Source organism: Pogoniulus pusillus, chromosome 18, assembly GCF_015220805.1.
Source record: "Pogoniulus pusillus isolate bPogPus1 chromosome 18, bPogPus1.pri, whole genome shotgun sequence".
Lineage (NCBI taxonomy): Eukaryota > Metazoa > Chordata > Aves > Piciformes > Lybiidae > Pogoniulus > Pogoniulus pusillus.
The window spans coordinates 7,354,146-7,378,548 of NC_087281.1; the positions used below are offsets into that span (position 1 = coordinate 7,354,146).

The window sequence follows — 24,403 nt, forward strand, 5'->3', positions numbered from 1 at the left end:
TTTCTCTCTGCCTATTTTCCAGTCATAAACTCTCTTGGGTTCACTTTTCATTCCCTGGTAACTCAAATCTTGCTTGTTTCCAACCTACAGTTTCTTGTTCTCATTCCTAGCTTCACCATCCTAACCCACAAATCTCTTTGTCCTTTTCCACCCTATTCATCAAAGATTGCTCCAATCCATCCCTGACCTTCCCTTTCTACCCTTTCCAAATAAATTTTCTCCTCCCACAGTTTAGATGGTCAAGTGTGAGGTTTCAAAACCATTTTAATATCAATTGCTGACACGGTCTACTCCTATTGCACTTTCCTGGCAGACACAGTATTTTCACAAGAAAGACAAAAAATAGTAGTTGGAAACATGTTTGCTATTTGTAACCAGCACATGGTCTCTTATCTATTCCACCAAACAGATTTGAAGTAAAAAAGCCCCAAAAACAAGTGCAAGAGAAAACATGACCCCATGTAAACATAAAGTGAACAATTACATATGATAAAATACAGGTTACAAGTTTGCTTATAGGAATACAAAAATGTATAACCTCTCAAAGTTGGCACCCTTCAATTTCTTCCTTCCTTTTGTAATAGGTGAGACTTCTAGCAGTGCTTAAGGAGGCAGGTCCAAAATGTCTGATACTTCTAAGGCTAAAGACTTACATTCAGAAATATTTACAAAGAAGAAATGCTGCAAAATTGCCATCATATACATGCAACCCCCACTTCTGTTTAACATACCAACTACTTTTTTACACCAAGCTCAGTTTAAAAACAGTTAAAAGTTGCAGCTCTATACAGACTACAATGCAGGAATGAAACTTGGGCAACAAATGCATGGAAACTGTAACAAAACTCCTTTATTTGAAAAAAGCTCTATTCATTCAGTGCCTGACAGGCATAGATTAAAATGTATTTATTTATAGTGTGTACTTAAATGAGACTAGAGGGTAAAAAAAGCTATGTACTTTGTAATATAAATTATAGCCAAACTTCCTCTTTAAGAGTGGTACTATAAGCTCTGAGTAATTCTCATTGTTTCCATAATGCTGCATAATAATTAGCTGGATTTAAGTGGCTATGTTAATCCCCACTTAAATTATATATCTATTTTTTTTTAAAATTAAAATAAAATGGAATCATATCTGTCATAGAATCACAAAATCAGCCAGGTTGGAAGAGACCACCAAGATCATCCACTCCAACCTAGCACCCAGCCCTAGCCAGTCAACTAGACCATGGCACTGACTGCCTCATCCAGTCTTTTCTTGAACACCTCCAGGAATGGTGACTCCACCACCTCCCTGGGCAGCCCATTCCAATGCAAATCACTCTCTCTGCCAACAACTTCCTCCTAACATCCAGCCTAGACTTCCCCCAGCACAACTTGAGACTGTGTCCCCTTGTTCTGTTGCTGGTTGCCTGGCAGAAGAGACCAACCCCCACCTGGCTACAGCCTCCCTCAGGTAGTTGTAGACAGCAATGAGGTCCCCCCTGAGCCTCCTCTTCTCCAGGCTGCACACCCCCAGCTCCCTCAGCCTCTCCTCATAGGGTTTGTGTTCCAGGCTTCTCACCAGCTTTGTTGACCTTCTCTGGACATGTTCCAGCACCTCAACATCTTTCTTGAACTGAAGAGCCCAGAACTGGACACAGTACTCAAGGTGTGACCTGACCAGTGCTGAATACAGAGGAAGAATAACCTCCCTTGTCCTGCTGGCCACACCATTCCTGATCCAGGCCAGGATGCCATTGGCTCTCTTGGCCACCTGGGGCACACTGCTGGCTCATCTTCAGCCTACTATCTACCAGTACCCCCAGGAGGACATGCTGCTGTCCTGCCCCTTTTGGCTATAACACAGGAACACGGTCTTACAACATCCATGCCTATGTACTATTCCAGTGCTGCTATAATATCTTTGTAGTGCAATTTAGGAATAGAAGCCTCACTGGAAAAATAAGCAATTCCAGCAGTTTGTAAGGGAGAAGTGACAAGGACTGTATGAGAATGAAAAAAACACAACACTCAAAACAATTCTCTATCGCATCACACCTTTCTCTAGCCTGTGCATACCAGAAGAGAAGGTTTAGAAATTCCTGAAAATATAAAAGCAGAAATTGGTTGCACAAGCTGCCAAGGCAATTTAAATAGAACAGGGGCCAATGAAATCTCCTGAAAACAGAGATACGAACTTGCAGTATACATGAGAAAATTCAGTCAGCTTTAACACAAAGCCACAAATACATCTTAGGGTATGTTCTCTTCCTGCCTGTCCTCTGGAAGCAAATACGTTGCAAACAAGGACTGCAAATACCTTTACCTTTGTTCTTTGGGAAAACAGATACACAGACACTTTCAAAAACACAATCTTCTTGAGAGAAGATTTTTATCACTCTGTTACTTCATCACTTGGAGAAATCCTGGGTAATGTTAGCTATATTATAAAAGGTTAGTTGTGCATTGACTCCATTACAATAAAGAAAGTGACTCTGAAGAGAATGAAAAATACCAGTTCAAACTATTTTCATGTCCCTTTCATTGGTATCTTAGATGCACTTAGTTTTATATGAATTGCATGCACATATTGCTTGCAAATATTTTCTTTTTGGAACACAGGAAGTTCCATCTCAATGGAAGGAGAAATTTCTTCACTGTGATGGCAACAAAGCACTGCAACAGGCTGCCCAGGGAGGTTGTGGAGTCTTCTCTGGAAACATTCAAAACCTGCCTGGATGCATTCCTGTGTGACCTGCCCTAGGTGATCCTGCTTTGTCAGGGGGGTTTGACTCCATCTCCGGAGGTCCTTTCCAACTACTAATGGTCTATGATTATCAGATCCTCATAAATGCAAAAGGAAAAAACCCAAGCCTGAATATGTGAGTAGAACATTCTATTAGAAAGTAGAAACAAATAAAAAGAAATGAGACAGTTGAAATGCTCCAGCTTTTCATTACAAAAAAATCCTTTAAGCAGAGCATGAAGCAGATCTATGCACACCCTAAAGCATGCCATAAGTGAAAATCTTTTAAGTCAAAGAGTTAATTAACTTGAACTACTGATTTGATAAACCAGACTCTCCATCTTTTTATTCTCTGTATTGAGACAAACATGGAGGAAGTGGTTTGATTTCTCTTAAGGAGTAAGTAAAGGTTGAATTAGTGTGTAAATATATATTTTTAAAAGCAGGTGAACTCTCCAGATTCTTAAAGTTCAATGTTTTGCCAGTATGATAAATGGAGCTCTGCGGTAAAGGCTTGGACTTGATGATACTGTGATACTTAGGAAAATCACCCAGACTAGACTCAGCAACTGGATTTTCTTAGAGGTTTCTCTCTAGATAAGAGAAAGCTTAAAATGGCACAAGAAAGCAACAGTTACATTGTAATAATTAAATAAATTGCAGAAGGTTTCAAACATGGCATCCAATATTAACAGCATCAGATTTTCAGAATACTTTTTCATTAGTTCTGCTCAGAAATGAACTTCAGAAGAGAGATGTGGAGATGACCATATTATTTGACAGAATTACATAATTGTTAAGTAACATCAGAAAACTGAAATAGTATAAGTAAGCAAGTGTAGCAACATGAAGAGCTAGCAGCAGTTCAAGGGCCAGGAGATGATCAAAGAGATTTACTTTGTTTCTTGCATGTACTAAAGAGTAAGAATATTGATTATAGAAAGTGGGTGGAAACTAGACTGAAAATTAGTAAACTAGAAAAGACAAGAGGAGATGAGATTTATTTTTATTTGAATGTGTGTCTGTGCTAGTTTGAAGCTAGCTAGAACATTCTGGTTAGAAGGAATGGGCTGCCCAGGGACGTGGTGGAGTCACCATCCCTGGAGGTGTTCCAGAAAAGCCTGGATGAGGCACTTAGTGCCATGGTCTGGTTGACTGGCTAGGGCTGGGTGCTAGGTTGGACTGGATGATCTTGGAGGTCTTTTCCAACTTGGTTGATTCTACAATTCTATGACTAGAATACAGGCTGTGAAAGGAAAACAAGGGTGATGTCTACTTCACTCATAGGCTTGCTGAGATGTATAAAGACAAGAATCAAAACATAGATAAGGCTCTTCTCCCGCTGGGGAGCTCTGAGCTGCATCTCTCTCTCTAGCCTCTCTGCCATTTCTCCGTTTAATCCACTTTGCTTCCTAACCCCCTGGCCAAACCTCCATTCTTCCTTGGGACTGGGGTAAGGTTGAGAGAGGGGGGGAAAAGGTGGAAGGGTGGTTGGGAGCCCCTCCTGGGGACTCAGGTTTCTGGGAGGGCTGTTGAGTTTCTGTATTACCTTTTACCTTGGATATTTCTGTCTATAACTGTATCTACTGTAACTATCTGCTTGTATATTGTGCTAGCTGTAAATATAAGCTTCATTCAACTTCCAGAGCCAGCTGAGTCTAGTCTGGGTGATTTCCAAAGTGGGGAGGGGGAAGCAGGGAACATCCAAACCATCACAATGTCTAGCAAAATGACGCTGAAGATCGTATAGAGGCTTCACACTAGGAGTAGGACTATTTGTGCAAGTGTTTGGCATAACATCATTAACAAAACCAACAAAATCTCTCATCACACGTCCAGTCCAGTTGGCCTTAGTGGTTTGAGGAGCAACTGGAAACCCTACTAAATGCTTACCAACATCATCCATATTTCTTTAGCGACACAACTTCTGCTATGGGAAAGTGGCCTTAATTACCCTCATCTCAAGGATCTTTGATTGTTTAGGAAAAAGCACTTCAGCTCTTTGTCTAACTCTGTGTTATTAGTCCAACTTTCAAATTTGCCTTAACTTATGAAAGCCTTAGACCAGCTCCTATCTGCTGCCTCTAGTAATAAAAAGACTGAAGACTGTTTTTAGTGTAGCTTCGTAGATGGTTACAGAACATCTCAGCCATTGATTGGTAAAGCAATGAAAATTAGTAAGAGCTTTTACCTGATCTAGAAGTACAAGTTACGCAACTTAGTGCATAACACCACAGAAAACCAAATGTCACCTGAGCTCTAACTTTATGGGGCATCTCTAAAAAATTGTTTCTCTTTCACACAGAAGTCAGTAAAGGCCCTGATTTTCTCAAAATAACCTAAATGCTACAAACTCCCTGGTAACATAACATTCAACTTTTAAATGTGTGAGCTTACCACAGTGGCTGAAAATGAACAAAAAGGTACAGATACCAAATATATATTCTGAGCTGAAAACTGGAAGAGAGAAAGAGATGGTATACAAGAGGCAAGTGGACTGTACAACAGCAAAAGTATCCAAAACTTGAGAACTCATTCTCACTGAGGAAAAAAAAAAGTCATAGCTCCAACTTTGATGAAAAAAATGTAAGCACAAAATTGGCCTGAAACATTTGTATTTGACTTAATTCCTGTTAAATGTATTGAAAATATCAGAAAAAAAAGTAGGAGCTTGTGTGATATTTCCAATAATTGCCAGTTTAGTTTTATATTCTAATGTCTCTCCAGACAGCATCTGCTTCTGTTAGGCACAGGATGTGAAAAGGCACTTTTTTAGATACACAAAAGTGAAACAGGACTCTAGACTATTGCAGAATTAGCAGTATCTGCACAGAAATATCTGAAGACTAAGATAACAGGAAGGCTTCTAATGTTTTGCATTGTCCACAATATGCTCTGTTAAAAGCTGCTGTAGTCTCTTGCGACTGATGCTCATAACAGCAATATGGAAGAAGTTTCAGAGATGCATTTGCCAAACCTGACAGTCAATATATAAAGAAATTCAATCACCCTTCAAGCACACAGAAACTTTCAGAAGCATATTTTACCTATAAAATATCAAGAACTGAAGAAGTTCAGTCTCAGAAAAACCAAAAACATCTTTAAGGAGTTAGTCTGAAGGATCCAATAGCATTTTTAGGCAGCCAAAATATAGCCAGTGAATCAGAAAGCCCAAAAGATTTGAAATAGTAGAGAAGTTCCAGGGAACACTAGGTTACATTTCAGCAGACTAATCCGGATAAGAGAACAGTAAACTAGCATAAAAACACTGGAAACTTTCCCCATCCAAACAGACTCAAGAAGAAGGCAGTACAAGCTGCCAAAAGCATCTTTAACAAGCTTCCAAACATACGTTCCACATCAGAAAAGATTCCCAGCTGAGAAGTGGAAAGACATGATGGGCATCTTAGGAAAAAAAAACAACCCTGAAATAGTTTGCAAAATTAAATAAAAGTGGAGAAAAAGACAAAGCTATTGGTGGTCTTCTAAGCACTAAAGTGGTTTTACACAACATCATTTTCAATATATGAAAAGATTAAGCTTCAATGTCTCTGAAAAATTAATGAAAGCACTGTAGTGATCCACTCCCCACTCTCCTAAAATCCTTAACAACTTACAAAATTTGCTTTTGATATTGCAAATTGGGACCTCAAAGAGCAAAATCTGGGTTCCATCTCCTAAAAATAACTGTAACTTCATATTTATAAACACTTAATATGACAAATACACTAACACAAAGGGCTTTATCATGGAATAGAAACTGCAAGAGCTCGCTTAACTCTAAATCTTACAACCTGTACTTACATTTCTTTGTAAGAAAGAATATCCCTCTTTTGTGGCTTACAGAGACATTTCTAACAGAGCCTGAAACCTCCTAGAGCATTGGTTTTTACTGTTCACTGATCTCAATGAGTTCAGTTCAGAGTCCTCACTCAAGCAAAACTCACAGTGGACCCACTGTGAATTTCAGTAAAATTGGAGGGCAGAAGGGCTCTGCAGCGGGACCTTGACCACCTGGACAGATGGGCAGAGTCCAATGGGATGGCATTCAATAGCTCCAAGTGCAGGGTACTGCACTTTGGCTACAACAACCTCATGCAGAGATACAGGCTGGGGTCGGAGTGGCTGGAGAGCAGCCAGACAGAGAGGGATCTGGGAGTGCTGATTGATACCCACCTGAACATGAGCCAGCAGTGTGCCCAGGTGGCCAAGAGAGCCAGTGGCATCCTGGCCTGCATCAGGAATGGTGTGGTCAGCAGGAGCAGGGAGGTCATTCTGCCCCTGTACTCTGCACTGGTTAGACCACACCTTGAGTACTGTGTTCAGTTCTGGGGCCCCCAGTTTAGGAGGGACATTGAGATGCTTGAGCATGTCCAGAGAAGGGCGATGAGGCTGGGGAGAGGCCTTGAGCACAGCCCTACGAGGAGAGGCTGAGGGAGCTGGGATTGGTTAGCCTGGAGAAGAGGAGGCTCAGGGGTGACCTTATTGCTGTCTACAACTACCTGAGGGGTGGTTGTGGCCAGGAGGAGGTTGCTCTCTTCTCTCAGGTGGCCAGCACCAGAACAAGAGGACACAGCCTCAGGCTGCGCCAGGGGAAATTTAGGCTGGAAGTGAGGAGAAAGTTCTTCACTGAGAGAGTCATTGGACACTGGAATGGGCTGCCCGGGGAGGTGGTGGAGTCGCCGTCCCTGGGGCTGTTCAAGGCAGGATTGGACGTGGCACTTGGTGCCATGGTCTAGCCTTGAGCTCTGTGGTAAAGGGTTGGACTTGATGATCTATGAGGTCTCTTCCAACCTTGATGATACTGTGATACTGTAAAATAAAGCTTTTGGAAGTAGTACAGACAAAAACACAATAGATTTTGAAAACAATTGAACAAACACAAAACACACCCCAGAACCCCACCAAAACATTCATATCCCAGAAGTCAATCAAGTCTCCTACAAATATGTAGTGTTAGTCTTCTAGGTATTCATTGCAATCAATGTATTTTTACTGAGAGCAATTCTGTCGTAGAAACTATAAACAGAATTTTACTTTGCATTTTAATTTTCAATTTCTGGTTTTACAGAAGATTAAAAAGGGAACTATAACTGTGATCTTTAAAACAGTCAGAGATACCAAAACATAGCAAACCACAATTAAAACATCCCAACAATTGCACGCTGCAAAACACATGCCTGTAGGTGGATGTGTGTTCGTATTTATGACTTAAATTGGAGCCTCAGTAATAGGTGTTTTATCTGGTGCCCTGAAATAATATAACTTTAATTTTGTTAAACTTTTCAGAAGCAAGACCCATAAATTTGTTTAAAAGCATATGCTGACTGCTAACATTTGTTACATTTATCTTGAAGGCTTTTAAAAGTATATAAATCTGAAGCAGTTAAGTCTGATACTTTTTGCTTAGCCCTTAAACTTGGCAATAATGGGAAATTTATGCTAGCAAACAAGCAATTTATGTTAGAGAAAACATTTAATGCTTAAGCAATTAGAAAAACAACATGTCTTAAATATGAGTTACAGAAGTTTAACAGTAACAATGAAATATTTGCTGCATCTTATTGAGAGCTAGTAGTTCAGCTGGAAAACAAATGTAATGCACATATTTCCCTGGGCCTCTAACAGAAAATGTAGCACAAACTTTCTTTTCTCATTAATGACAAAGAACAAGAAGCCTGAACAATGCCCTAAATGCACCAGTGAGCTCTTTTGCTGATGAGCCAGCAGCGTGCCCAGGTGGCCAAGAGAGCCAGTGGCATCCTGGCCTGTGTCAGGAACAGTGTGGCCAGTAGGACAAGGGAAGTTATTCTTCCCCTGCACTCAGCACTGGTCAGGCCACACCTTGAGTACTGTGCCCAGTTCTGGGCTCCTCAATTCAAGAGAGATGTTGAGGTGCTGGAAGGTGTCCAGAGAAGGATGACAAAGCTGGTGAGAGGCCTGGAACACAAACCTTATGAGGAGAGACTGGGGGTGTTTAGCCTGGAGAAGAAGAGGCTCAGGGGGGACCTAAACCAAATTCCCACCTCTGCTACCTGTTCCTTTGAATCACAATCCTCACATTCAAGTAAAGACTAGTAAATCCTTAGGGCTGCTCTGGAGATAGTCTGTGGTATGGAGATGAAAACGTGCCTGGAAATGAGTTAATGAAGAGCTTCTCCCCCTGGCAGCAGAGTTCATTACTGCTTGTGGAGTACTCTATCATACAATGGGCTACATAAGTGCCCAGATTAATTACAAACACAAACTATCTTCTGGAAAGCCTGATGCTGCTACTTACAATTCAGGTTAACAAACACCATACACTGCTCTTTTCCCTCCCTTGCCCAGGGTATTTTCTCTAGTTATTTTGTTTCCCCATCTACTGTTAGAACTAAGGCTGTAAAACTCTGAATACTTCATAGCTTCCTTTCTGGTTCTCATCTCTACACTTTAAGCAGATGTTCCAGACCAACGTGACGAATACCAAGTTGATGTGGCAAATATGACTGTCTTAGCTTGAGAACCACCTCTGTGTAGCTAGAATCTTGAACCTGACTAATCCAGATATTGTATTGAATGTGTTATGATAGAAAGAGAATGAAGAATTAGAGAATTCTTGGGTTCTGCCAGAAAAAAAGAAATCAGCTCCAGCAAGGACACACACCCAGCACCAGTGGATGATGTTGTACATTGCAATGGTTACTGAGCCTAACCCTAGCAAGCCGGGGGGCCACCAGGCCCCCCAGCCTTTGAAATCCTCCACCAATTCACCCAGTGCACACCATAGGGACTCACCAGAGACGCCAGGCAGAGGACCCCTCAGCCCACAATGGGCCTAACTTGGAGCTTCTGGCTTTGCTGGGGCAGAATATAAAGGGGAGTCGCCGGGAGGTAAAAGTGGCCACACCTGGGGTGGGATGAGACTCCAATAGCCAGCTAATAGAAAATGGCATCACCTGGTGGCAGCACAGCTGATGTGTTACAGTAGGAAATTAATTAAATGGTGATTAATTAATTGTAAGCATAGCAGATGATAGCAATATCTGTAATCAAAGCTGATTACATTATGCCCAGATCAAATAGCACAATGAAGATACATATTTGAACAAATAATGCTGGCTAAAGCACAGCATTTAATTTATCTGCTGAAGGGGGCAGTGCAGTGACTGACAAAATATCCTCTGTGTTAAAAGAGGAGATGTTCAAACAAAGCCTGGATGAGGCACTTTGTGCCACGGTCTAGTTGACTGGACAGGGCTGGGTGATAGGTTGGACTGGATGACCTTGGAGGTCTCTTCCAACCTGCTTTCTGCTATGCTATGCTATGCTATGCTTCATTGCTGTCTACAACTACCTGAAGGGAGCCTGTAGCCAGGTGGGGGTTGGTCTCCTCCCAGGTAACCAGCAATAGAACAAGGGGACACAGTCTCAAGTTGTGCTGGGGGAAGTCTAGGTTGGATGTTAGGAGGAAGTTGTTGCCAGAGAGAGTGATTGGCATTGGAATGGGCTACCCAGGGAGGTGGTGGAGTCACCATTCCTGGAGGTGTTGAAGCAAAGCCTGGACAAGGCACTTAGTGCTGTGGTCTAGTTGACTGGCTAGGGCTGGGTGCTAGGTTGGACTGGATGATCTTGGAGGTCTCTTCTAACCTGGCTGATTCTATGATTCTAAAATGGGTACATCTGTTTGCTGACAAAAGATCTGTCATGAACACAGTGCCAAGAGTCTGGCCCCAGGATTGGCCATAAGCACTACTGGATGCATAAAAGACTGCAAGAAACATGTACCTTTGCTAAGTACTTAATTTTTCCTGGAAGGTTGATATCTACCTTTTGCTGAACACAGATTCTGATAGAAACCCTTAGTCAGTTTTTTCTGTTAGGGGCCTTTCTGTGGATTTTCCAATAGAGGGAGGCTTTCCCCTCCAAAAAAGTACTACATAAATATATACAGTAGCCAAGATAAATATTCTGAGAATTCTTAATAGAAGATGAAAATATTTAGCTTTCAAGATTGAACTGTTGCTGTCTTATCATCACTACTTTCCTGGTACTCATAAGCACCATCTGTTTATAGCAAGCACTTAGCACCTTTCATTTTAAACTTAGCCTGTCAGCCCTTTATTAAGAATGCCCTATTTTGTGTATATATATATATAATATATATGTATATATGCTTGCATAGCACTAGCAAAAAGTGATCTTAAGCTTTATGTAAGATACATAGCAGACAATTTCTTCCAAATTCCAGGAAAAAACCTTACAACATCTCAATGAAAGATAAAAGAAGTATCTAAAGATCATCAAAACATGATCCTAACAAAATTCTTTCACAGAACAGCCTAATACTCCTCAAGCCTACCCACATATACAACTATTTGAAGCTCTTACTAAGAAGGGCCACTGGGATGATCAGAGGGCTGCAGCACCTCTCCTATGAGGACAGACTGAAAGAGTTGGGGCTGTTCAGTCTGGAGAAGAGGAGGCTCCGAGGTGATCTTATTGTGGCCTTTCAGTATCTGAAGAGGGCCTACAGAAAAGCTGGGGAAAGACTTTTCAGGATGGGTGATAGGTTGGACTGGATGATCTTGGAGGTCTCTTCCAACCTGGTTGATTCCATGATTCTATGATTCTATGATTTATTGTGGCCTTTCAATGTCACAATATCCACAGTGTCTCCTGGTAAGCAAAATGTTTATATATCAGAGGAAAAACAAATCCAGCAGGAGGAAAATTTGTATACTGACAGATTTATGCTAGAAATAAGCAGCAGTCTGAGACTGCTTTCAGAATAAGACTTATCTGTACAGCAGAAGTGATAAAAGTAAAATAAAACAAGGTTTATCACTCCAGACATGTATGATGAAGTGTGATTTTTAATTGGTTTGCCAGGTTCATTCATACTTTGATTTATCCTTAAACTACTGATTATGGTAATCATTGACAATATCTCCTGAGAAAGAACATCTGCAGTTCTACACTTGAATTTTGACTTCACATACACTATCTCTACCAGATAGGAATTACAAATGAAACAAAAATTGCAGTAGAGATTTTATGATAAACTAAACTGTTGTATTGAAAATAAAATAACTGAAGCATTTATAAAGGCCAGGTTATTATGTGAGTAACCTACTGCATTTTTCTGAATGCTCATCTGAAATATAAATTAAATTCATAACCAGAGAGTTACATCTGTTTTGGAGGCTCAGGGGGAACCTCATTGCTGTCTACAGCTACCTGAAGGGAGGTTGTAGCCAGGTGGGGGTTGGTCTCTTCTCCCAGATAACCAGCAACAGAACAAGGGGACACAGTCTCAAGTTGTGCTGGGGGAGGTCTAGGCTGGATGTTAGGAGGAAGTTGTTGTCAGAGAGACTGATTGGCATTGGAATGGGCTGCCCAGGGAGGTGGTGGAGTCATTGTCCCTGGAGGTGTTCAAGCAAAGCCTGGCTGAGGGACTTAGTGCCATGATTTAGTTGACTGGCGAGGGCTGGGTGCTAGGTGATCTTGGAGGTCTTTTTCAACCTCCTTGATTCTATGATAAGTTGCTACTTCTGATGAAGGTGAATAAGTCTGGAGATTTTAAAATGCAAAAGCAGTGGCAAACCTAGCATGACAGCAACAGAATGAAATGAATCTATTCTTTAGCACAGAATGGTAAAGATCTGTTTCTGGACAAAGAAATGTGAAAGGTACACAGCATATCAATGCCAAAGTAAATGAAAGGTTCTAAATTAAGTAATTTCTCTTCTAAGAAACCACTCATTAGCTAGACCTGCCTACAACTCTTTCACTAAGTATTTCTTTTTCCTAAGTTTTCTGATGATTTTCTAGTTTAATTGTTTTTAGGGTAACGAAACAAGACAGGAAAATGGAAAACACATTAGAGACACAATTAGAGACACAACAGACACTGTTTTGGTAACCTATTAAAAGAATGATTGTAGATTTGAGAGCAGAATTAAATAAAGCAAGTTTGCAAAGTAAAATGTTCGAAGAGTTAATGCATGACACAGCCTACAAGCTGCAAATGGAAATCTTGATAAATTATATAAGGAATTTATGTTTAAATTATGAAGAAGATCTTTAATATCACACTGAAAGTTCTACTTGGGAGTTTAACCCTGGCTCAGGCCCCAGCTTTTCCATACATCTTTAGCAAATCCTTAACAGCTATAGACAGAAAGACACATGTATACATATGGATTTTGAAAAGAATGGCTAACCTTACAATCATGAATAGCTGCAGCCTTGCAATATGTGAAAAAGGAGGCTCTGTGCTCAAGTGAGAATGATATCTCACTTCATTTTTTTTCCCTTCTCTGGTGATGAAATGTCAGGACAGAATCAAAGTCAGGTCATCACCAAAGGTTTTCCTGACATATCTGTCCTTAGTAACGTAGAGTGCAGGAGATAAGTTTGAACCATCCAGTCAGTTGGAGCTTACATGGTGAAAGAACATAAGAACAAATATATTTGCTTGCAAAAAGAGAAAGCAGAATATCAAAGCTGAGAATTTGCTAATGCTTCTAAGATTATTATTTAAAGACTAAACCATAAGTGCCATTAAATACAATATGTAATAATACTACACATTTGTTGATAAAATAAAGCTACTTTGGGCTATGTTTTATGAGGACATAATTATATTTATTTAATAGTATTATGTCACTAAATCAAGTAAATTCTTCCTATAAAATGAGACAGAGCATAATAAATAGAAAAAGGATGGATGCAATCTCCTCTACTAATAGTTACAATCCTGCCACAAGTTACTGTGACAGCCAATTGCTAGTTCAACCACTAAGCAATTTTAGAGGATAATTAGCAAATTTAAACAGTTTAAGAAATCCATTCACATTATAACACTAGCAAAATCTAAGTTTATCCTGGTCAGCTGTCCTGTTTGAATTTTCAGCTGAAGATTCTCATTTCAGTAAAAAAATCACAAAATGCACAAAAAACAGTATACAAAATGTAGATCAAGAACACATAAAAATTTACATGATGGCCTGGGATGAGGTATTCTTCCTTACTAATGAAAACATAACCACTTCTGGAAACAGAAGTCTGGCAGTCTGGTGAAGTCCCCACTGACTGGAAAAGGGGAAATATAACTCCCATTTTCAAAAAGGGTAGGAAGGAGGAGCTGGGGAACTCCAGGCCAGTCAGCCTCACCTCTGTGCCTGGTGAGATCATGGAGCAGATCCTCCTGGAGGCACTACTGAGACAGAAGAATAGTGAAGAGGTGATTTGGTACAATCAGAATGGCTTCAGCAAGAGCAAATCCTGCCTGACAAACCTGGTGGCCTTCTATGAACAGGTCACCACATTCATAGACAAGGGACAAGCAACTGATGTCATTTACCTGGACCTGAACAAGGCCTTTGACACTGTCCCGCACCACACCCTGGTCTCCAAGCTGGTGACACATGGGTTTGGTGGGTGTACCATGAGATGGACAAAGAACTGGCTTGATGGCCACATCCAAAGAGTGGCTGTCAATGGGTCCGTGGCCAAGTGGAGGCCAGTGACAAGTGGAGTCCCTCAGAGATCAGTCCTGGGACCAGACTTATTCAACATCTTTGTCAGTGACATGGACAGAGGCATTGAGTGCACACTCCGCAAGTTTGCTGATGACACCAAGCTGTGTGGTGCAGCAGACACACCGGAGGGCAGGGATGTCATCCAGAGGGACCTGGACAGGCTGGAGACGTGGGCATAAGCCAACCTCATGAGGTTAAACAAGACCAAGTGCAAAGTCCTGCATTTGGGTCAAGGCAATCCCAAGCACAAATCCAGGCTGGGCAGTGACTGGCTAGAGAGCAGCCCTGAGTGCTGGTGGACAAGAAGCTCAACATGAGCCAGCAGTGTGCACTTGCAGCCTGGAGGGGCAACCAGATCCTAGGCTACATCAGAATTGTGGCCAGCAGGTCAAGAGAGGTGATTCTCCCCCTCTGCTCTGGTGAGACTCCACCTGGAGTACTGCATCCAGTTCTGGAGCCCCCATTACAAGAAGGATGTGGACATGCTGGAGTGTGTCCAGAGAAGGGCCACGAGCATGCTCAGAGGGCTGGAGCAGCTCTGCTGTGAGGACAGACTGAAAGAGTTGGAGCTGTTCAGTCTGGAGAAGAGGAGGCTCTGAGGTGACCTTCTTGTGGCCTTTCAGTACCTGAAGGGGGCCTACAAAAAAGCTGGGGAGGGACTTTTTAGGCTGTCAGGGAGTGACAGGAGTAGGGGGAACGGAGCAAAGCTGCAGATAGGGAGGTTCAGGCTGGACATGAGGAGGAAGTTGTTCAGCATGAGAGTGGTGAGAACCTGGAATGGGTTGCCCAGGGAGGTAGTTGAGGCCCCATCCCTGGAGGTGTTTAAGGCCAGGCTGGATGAGGCTCTGGCCAGCCTGATCTAGGGTAGGGTGTCCCTGCCCGTGGCAGGGAGGTTGGAACTAGATAATCCTTGTGGTCCCTTTCAACCCTGACTGATTATAATTCTAACCTGCTGACACCAAGAAATCTTTGTATTTTAACACTTAAATAATACAGCAAATAAAACATTCAACTATGCAACAGAAGTCTGCCTGCAGTTACTGGAAATTGTTTCATGTGGATATTGAAACTAAGAATTTGCAAGGATATTGTTAATTATTGTCATAAATGAGCAGTCAGTTGATGCAAGAATAACTGTAATGCTTAACTCTTTTCAGTTAAGCACTGTAAAAACTCCCTTACTTACACAATCAGTGTTAATTGATTAATATAATAGCCAATATAATTGTTTCAGTTGCTGTTTCTGTAACAGTTTCAGCACATAGCCAAATCCTGTGGTACTACTTATAAGCATGAAGTGAAATACGTCCTTAAAATCGTGGTTTCAGGTAGCTCTGAAAATTTAGCATGCAGAAGAATCTGTTTTCCAGAACATCTAATAGTGATTATTGCCTGTGTCTCTGTATCTCTTAAAATTTGCTCTTCTGGAATATACTGATGGGAATATTTAATGTCATCTTTTAAAGTGTTTGATTCAGTATTTATACCTCTTGGGGCTGGCAACATAAGTTTCAGGAATTTGTTTAATAGCCATATTAACTGAAGCATGAAAGAAAGTATTAGATGAATTAGTTACGAGTCCTGATGAGTCTATGGTAATTCCTAACTCCTGAGAAGACCATTTCATGCTCTTGGATGGTATTAGATGAATTAGTTATGAGTCCTGATGAGTCTATGGTAATTCCTAACTCCTGAGAAGACCATTTCATACTCTTGGGTGGTATTAGATGAATTAGTTATGAGTCCTGATGAGTCTATGGTAATTCCTAACTCCTGAGAAGACCATTTCATACTCTTGGACGGTATTAGATGAAGCAGTGTATTTACCACCATTTACCTACAAATAGTAGTCAGACAATGACAATGCCACAGCACAGCAATGTATTTACTACTATTTACCTACAGACAAATAGTACTCATCCAATGACAATGCCACAGCACAGCAATGTATTTACTACTATTTACCTACAGACAAATAGTACTCATCCAATGACAATGCCACAGCACAGCAGCGTATTTATTACCATTTACCTACAGATAAATAGTACTCATCCAATGACAATGCCACAGCACAGCAATGTATTTACTACTATTTACCTGCAGACAAATAGTACTCATCCAATGACAATGCCACAGCACAGCAATGTATTTACTACTATTTACCTACAGACAAATAGTACTCATCCAATGACAATGCCACAGCACAGCAATGTATTTACTACTATTTACCTACAGACAAATAGTACTCATCCAATGACAATGCCACAGCACAGCAATGTATTTACTACTATTTACCTACAGACAAATAGTACTCATCCAATGACAATGCCACAGCACAGCAGTGTATTTATTACCATTTACCTACAGATAAATAGTACTCATCCAATGACAATGCCACAGCACAGCAATGTATTTACTACCATTTACCTGCAGACAAATAGCAGTCACCCAATGACAATGCCACAGCACAGCAGTGTATTTATTACCATTTACCTACAGACAAATAGTAGTCATCCAATGACAATGCCACAGCAGTGTATTTATTACCATTTACTTACAGACAATTAGTAGTCATCCAATGACAATGCCACAGCACAGCAGTGTATTTATTGCCACTTACCTACAGACAATTAGTAGTCATTCAATGACAGTGCCACAGCACAGTATAGTGTATAGTGTATAGTGTGCTAGCCATCCTTAATGAATGCATTACTTGTGAACTCAGCTCTAACTATATAATAGAGAAATAACTACATGGACAAAAAAGTTGCATGTTTGCAATCTGATATCAGAGCTAGAAGCATAATTAATGTCTATTTTATTTGAATGTAAGATTTCTCTCCCAGGGTGGAAGACTGAAAAAAAATAATATTGTGTTTAGGGATACTGTGCAATTAATAATGACTACACAAAAACTCTCTCAGTACAGTACATGAATTTCTGATTTGGATTTCTGTCAGAAGTCAGTATTTTCAAATATTCCAAGGGAAAAAAAACAAACAAACAACTGCCTAGTGTTTTTTAATCAATTATGCTTAAGACCATCATTTTCTGAGAATTTACTCCAAGATTCAGTTGCAGGCCCTTGAATTTATATCTTGGTTTTGTAGAAGTATTCAGCAGAGCGTTCACACTAGTATGTGAAAGCCACTGGCACTCTGAGAGGGCTAATTCCTGCACTTGTGGTACAAAATTAGCAAAATAAAGCTGATATTGAATAAAAAACTTTCTTGTTCTGGTCCATACTTGAATGATATGCTGTAAATCATACTGTAATAATCCAATAAACTACTGACTGAATTACACTAACCTGTTTGTCTGGGAAGAGAAGGTAGACTGCAAACAGAAGAGCTAAAATCTTTTGCCTCTTGTAAACAGCAAGATGGACTCTGGCTTTCTTCCAAATTCAGCAGAAGAGACTGCTCCAAGGCTGCAGAACCAGCAGAGGCAGCATTAAGCTGGAAAAGAGCATCTTGTGATTTCTTTCTTTCTTTTTTCAGCATGTTTACCAGAATATCTGCAAGATACATTAAGGAATCATTAGAGACACTTTTTAAAAAGCAACAACCATCTTTGTTTATGTCTTCTTGATTCTAGGTAGAACAATTCACAATATGGAATCCTACATTTGAATGGGAATTTGAATTTGGGCATATTCTTTGTCATAGAATCATAGAATCATAGATTTGACCAAGTTGGAAGAGACCTCCAAGATCATCCAGTCCAACCTAGCACCCAGCCCTAGACAATCAACCAGACCATGGCACTAAGTGCCTCAGCCAGGCTTTTCTTCAACATCTGCAGAGACCACAACTCCACCACCTCCCTGGACAGCCCACTCCAATGCCAATCACTCTCTCTGCCAATAACTTCCTCCTAACATCCAGCCTAGACCTCCCCTGGCAAAACTTCACAGTATCATCAGGGTTGGAAGAGACCTCATAGATCATCAAGTCCAACCCTTTACCACAGAGCTCAAGGCTAGACCATGGCACCAAGTGCCACGTCCAACCTTGCCTTGAACAGCTCCAGGGACGGCGACTCCACCACCTCCCCGGGCAGCCCATTCCAGTGTCCAATGACTCTCTCAGTGAAGAACTTCCTCCTCACCTCAAGCCTAAATTTCCCCTGGCGCAGCCTGAGGCTGCGTCCTCTCGTTCTGGTGCTGGCCACCTGAGAGAAGAGAGCAACCTCCTCCTGGCCACAGCCACCCCTCAGGTAGTTGTAGACAGCAATAAGGTCACCCCTGAGCCTCCTCTTCTCCAGGCTAACCAATCCCAGCTCCCTCAGCCTCTCCTCGTAGGGCTGTGCTCAAGGCCTCTCCCCAGCCTCGTCGCCCTTCTCTGGACACGCTCAAGCATCTCAATGTCCCTCTTAAACTGGGGGGCCCAGAACTGAACACAATACTCAAGGTGTGGTCTAACCAGTGCAGAGTACAGGGGCAGAATGACCTCCCTGCTCCTGCTGACCACACCATTCCTGATGCAGGCCAGGATGCCACTGGCTCTCTTGGCCACCTGGGCACACTGCTGGCTCATGTTCAGGTGGGTATCAATCAGCACCCTCAGATCCCTCTCTGTTTGGCTGCTCTCCAGCTACTCCGACCCCAGCCTGTATCTCTGCATGGGGTTGTTGTGGCCAAAGTGCAGCACCCTGCACTTGGAGCTATTGAATGCCATCCCATTGGACTCAGCCCATCTGTCCAGGTGGTCAAGGTCCCGCTGCAGAGCCCTTCTGCCCTCCAACCCAGCCACATCTGCCCCCAGCTTAGTGTCATCTGCAAACTTGCTGATGACTGACTCGATGCTTATATTCACCCACAAATGTATCACATCCATAAGCTTTTCACAAGGAGGTTTACTAAAATGCAAACCAGCTTTTTTGGGAAACTCCTTACAATACCCTCTATATTTACTGAAAGTATATTTGGTGTACATCCATTTTGCCTAACAGCTTACAGAGGGCTTCGATTCATTCAGCCAAAACCACAGGAGCCCCAGTGATGGGTGTTTTTGATATGCTACTCATTTTAATCCTAATTAATCTTCTAAACGAACAGCAGAAAATCTAAGCAGTCTTTGGGGAACTTTATTAACTAGACTAGCTAGTCATAATAAAACACTTTGCAATTCAGTCATCCTGATAGCTCCTGGATACAATAAAGCAAGAAGGACCTCATTGTCCTTTGACTAAAGATATTCCATATTTCACAGAATCATAGAGTCACAGAATCAACCTGGTTGGAAGAGACCTACAAGATCATCCAGTCCAACCTAGCACCCAGCCCTAACCAGTCAACCAGACCATGGCACTAAGTGCCTCATCCAGGCTTTGCCTGAACACCTCCAGGGACCGTGCCTCCACCACCTCCCTGGGCAGCCCATTCCAATGCCAATCACTCTCTCTGTGAAGAACTTCCTCTTACCACTTCATGCATTAGACACTATTAATTTCCTAATGATAACTTGCAGTTACTGTGGTGGAAGGTCCAAATCGTGCCTAGGACACATACCCATTCCATGCCCTAAACACCTGCCCAAACACCCACCTTGGCCCTCCCTTCCTGCTGCTTCTTCCCGGGTGGCAGAAGCAGGAAAGCAGAGAAAAGCTTTGGCGCCTCTCAGTCTCTCACAGACCCCATACTGGGCCTTGTTTTGCAGCTCGCTTTGGTTCGTGACAAACACAGGTCAGGATCCTAGGCCTGTGCATCTGCCTTTGTTGGAGCAATAACTCAGGGCTGGTTCCAGGGCTGGTTTTCCCTGTTGCTATTGCTCAAAGATGCTCATCAAAATGCTTCAACCCCTAACAAACTGCTTGTTTGCTGCTGCTGCGTTGTTTTGTTTGCCGCCTGTTTGCCTTACTGCCTCTGTGTGCCACCACACTTTGCATGGCACCTAAGTGGGGACTTGCCTACGGCTGGCAGCCTGACCCTGCCTGATGGAGCCCGAACATAGGTCACGACCCAGCAACGACCTGGCAATGAGCTCCAACACTGGGACTCGCCGGCCGCCGCTCCGGCCTGAGGGCAGGCTCCTTGCTGCACACAGCCCGAGGGCAGGCTCCTTGCTGCACACAGCCCGAGGGCAGGCTGCTTGCTGCACACAGCCCGAGGGCAGGCTCCTTGCTGCACACAGCCCTCACTCACACTGCACACAGCCCGAGGGCAGGCTACTTGCTGCACACAGCTCACTCGCACTGCTCCGGCCCGAGGGCAGGCTACTTGCTGCACACAGCTCACTCGCACTGCTCCGGCCCGAGGGCAGGCTACTTGCTGCACACAGCTCACCCGCACTGCTCCGGCCCGAGGGCAGGCTCCTTGCTGCACACAGCCCTCACTCGGACTGCTCCGGCCCGAGGGCAGGCTCCTTGCTGCACACAGCCCTCACTCGCACTGCTCCGGCCCGAGGGCAGGCTCCTTGCTGCACACAGCTCACTCGCACTGCTCCGGCCCGAGGGCAGGCTCCTTGCTGCACACAGCTCACTCGCACTGCTCCGGCCCGAGGTCAGGCTCCTTGTTGCACACAGCTCACTCGCACTGCTCCGGCCCGAGGGCAGGCTCCTTGCTGCACACAGCTCACTCGCACTGCTCCGGCCCGAGGGCAGGCTCCTTGCTGCACACAGCCCTCACTCGCACTGCTCCGGCCCGAGGGCAGGCTCCTTGCTGCACACAGCCCTCACTCGCACTGCTCCGGCCCGAGGGCAGGCTCCTTGCTGCACACAGCGCTCACTCGCACTGCTCCGGCCCGAGGGCAGGCTCCTTGCTGCACACAGCTCACTCGCACTGCTCCGGCCCGAGGGCAGGCTCCTTGCTGCACACAGCCCTCACTCGGACTGCTCTGGCCCGAGGGCAGGCTCCTTGCTGCACACAGCACTCACTCGGACTGCTCCAGCCCGCACACCTGCACCCTGCTCTGCCCAGGGGGCTGCTGACCGCCCGGTGACTGCCTGAGAGCCGCGGGACACCTCTCTCGTGTCCGTGAGCCTTCTCAGACGGAAAATGTTCCATTTGGACTGAACCAGCAGCACAGCCCCGTGGCACCATCATCACCTGGAGTCCACCACCTGGCTTTCGCTAGATACATTTTCCTGTTTATGCTCTTGGAGCGCAAACATTGAGACTTTTGGCCAGTGAGGAACCGAACTCTCCTTACTCAAGTTGGTAAAGGTTTGTGTTTATCCTTTCAGCAGCAGTTTGTGCTGCAAGGCTCTCTAGTTACAAACCTTCCTAAAGACTTTTCCTAAGTCATTTAGTTTGGCTGTATAGAGACACATTCTGCACAGCAGTTTTACCACCCGCAGCATAGAATCTGCCTGTGTCAATTGTAAATAAGTTTGGGGAAGTTCTCTTTGTATAATTAATAAACTATTTAATCATTTTTCACACCGGCCTCGTTACAATTCACTCCTAACCCAGATTCAAACCCCTCCTTAACAATTACTTAGCAGCTGCAACTCTGTAAACCAGTGTTGTGTTCAAAGTCTTAGCTCTTAATTCTTCCTATGTGACTCTGACATGGATTTGCACAAGTCTCTTCCTTGTGCACCTTCAAACAAAGCAGTATAAATATGTATATGCATCTCAAGCACAAGCACATGTGATGGAGATTTGGGGTTTGGGGCTTTTTTCATCACCAATCTCATACTAATGAAACAATTTCTTTTGGGAAGAGATGCTTCTGGGAATACAGATCTTAAGACTGACATGAAAATTGAAGAACTTTTTAAAGAAGGAAGAATAAGGCAGCATTAAAACTGAATTTGATAGCCTGCCTTGGCTGTTCTGCCACCTCAGCTCAGACTTGGCAGCATGCTACATATAAAATCACATTCTCATTTGACATAAAATCTTGGTCCATTGACTGTAAAGAATCCGACTGAGTTTGGTTTTTTCCTAATTGTGAATGAATCTGCATCACCTATAAAGTCAAAACAAAATCAAACCCCTTTGCTCCATTCTTTGTCCACATCTGTGGTGAATAGTCCTAAAGGACATAAAATGGGCTTGAGCATGCCCTGTCTTATTTACCTGCCTGTCTGCAACCAGAGGCAGGAAAACAGGACAAAGAAACCCAGGCAGCCCAGTCTGGTTCAATCCGGTTGCCTGAGAGGGGTACAATGGGGACCATGCCCCTGTCACATGCAAGGTGTATGTGCCCCTCATTTTTGGAAGACAACAGCCTGTGGGTTCTGCCATTTTTGGGTCTGCTTGGGTGATTGCCAGAGGTGACTGGGTGAGTGTGTCGCCAATGAGACCATTAGCCTCGGACATTACCCTATCAATGGGGATGAACAGGTACATAAGGAGCTTGCCTGCTCGCTGGTTCCTCGCTTACCTGCCACTCACTCACCCACCTGCTGCCTCAGCCACCTCAGCCAGCAGCTGATTCCACTTTGCAGCCCACATGGAATTCGCCACAGGACTTCTGTTGAATATTTTCCTGCCTATGTTTTGGGCCACAGACATTAGGACTAGTGAGCATTCTTAACTCTCTGTTCAAGCTGCTAAAGGATTTTAATCGACCTCACAAGTGGTGAATGAAGCTGCCAGACTCTCTATTAGAGACACTTCCTGAAACCTGTCAAAATTCCATTGTACAGAGACATTCTGTAAAACAGTTCTGCCAACCACATCAAAGAACTTGTGTGGAGAGTTGTAAATTAGTTTGGGGGAATTATTCTGTGTATATTAATAAATTATTTAATAACTTTTAAATCAGCCTCATTGCATTTTATCCCAAACTGAGATTTCAACTAGCCCCCTTCATAACAACAGCTCTGTCAACCTGCTAAAATGAAGAGGAGGCTCAGGGGTGACCTCATTGCTGTCTACAACCACCTGAAGGGAGGTTGTAGCGAGGTGGGGGGTGGCCTCTTCTCCCAGGCAACCAGCAATAGGACAAGGGGACACAGTCTCAAGTTGTGCCGGGGGAGGTCTAGGCTGGATGTTAGGAGGAAGTTCTTGCCAGAGAGAGTGATTGGCATTGGAATGGGCTGCCCAGGGAGGTGGCGGAGTCACCGTCCCTGGAGCTGTTCAAGCAAAGCCTGGATGAGGCACTTAGTGCCATGGTCTAGTTGACTGGATAGGGCTGGGGGATGGGTTGGCCTGGATGATCTTGGAGGTCTCTTCCAACCTGGTTTATTCTATGATATGAACAAAAATAACTCCCACTCATTGTGCAGTGCTGCAGCAAACTACTCAAGTGAGGCAGCAAAATGGACAGGGCATGTCTGAGCAGTTCAGTATTTCTATATGCAAAAACCTTCAGCTTAATTTAAATGTTAAAGCTGTATGTAAAAAGTACAAGCCTCATATTTACTCTAAAGGCAGAAGTTCTCAAAGTAGCACTTCATTTGTCTAAAAATAACACTTCCAGGAAATTCGATTCTTTGTGAGGTAATAAATTGGTCTTTACAGACCATCAGAGTTTCCCATCATAAAGAACTGTATAATTTGCTTGAGGAAAGAGATTTAGGTGTGGCCTGATCCATGGTATTTGGATCTTGGCTGGTCCATTCCATAGCTAATTCATGCTTGGATCCAGCATTTTGGTTTGGGTCACAACTGAAGTGGAAGCAAGTGCAAAGCCTGAATCCTGCCACATAAAAATCTGGAAATGAGCAATTGCTTCAACACAGTGGGGTCAGTAAAATTTCTTTCACTACAGCAAACACCCTTTTCTCACACACCAAAACCATTGTAGCTACGTCAGGTCAAATATTTTTTTTCCTCACAAAGGATACTGATTTCATTGTCTCTTTGCTGCAGAAGTTCCTTCAGTTTTATCAGTTCTTCTTCAGCTGCTTCTTTATTAATATCTTTTTCTTCAGGGATGTGTTGTGAGAGCAGTTGTTTGTCAGACATATTTGAATGCTTCATTAGTTGCTATGAGGAGAAACAAAAAAAAGAGCACACTTAACAGCTATGTATTTATTCTGCTGTCCACCTGCCTAGCTATAGTAGGAAAGGTAAAACTTTTGTAGACCCTTAACAGAACAAAATCATGGTACCAGTTGACTGCCGTGTTATACAGGTTATCAAATACAGGGCAAGTTGTAATTGCTGATCTGCACTATCAGGCCTACAGTTTATTCTTTCTACATATATGTTTTGGTGTTCTCTAGTAGACTGGAACTTTCTGTATTAACAACA

General features: G+C 43.1%; 1 protein-coding gene across 1 annotated transcript in view; it reads right to left on the reverse strand.

The window, feature by feature from the left end:
* The window catches only part of KIF6 (kinesin family member 6), a 173,192-nt gene that overhangs the window by 93,998 nt on the left and 54,791 nt on the right, over positions 1 to 24,403 (reverse strand). Inside the window, exons 12-13 of the mRNA XM_064158320.1 lie at positions 23,995 to 24,136; positions 17,564 to 17,770 (exon numbers count right to left, since the gene is read on the reverse strand). Of these exons, the coding sequence (XP_064014390.1) occupies positions 17,564 to 17,770; positions 23,995 to 24,136 (349 nt within the window). The remainder of the gene's footprint in view (positions 1 to 17,563; positions 17,771 to 23,994; positions 24,137 to 24,403) is intronic.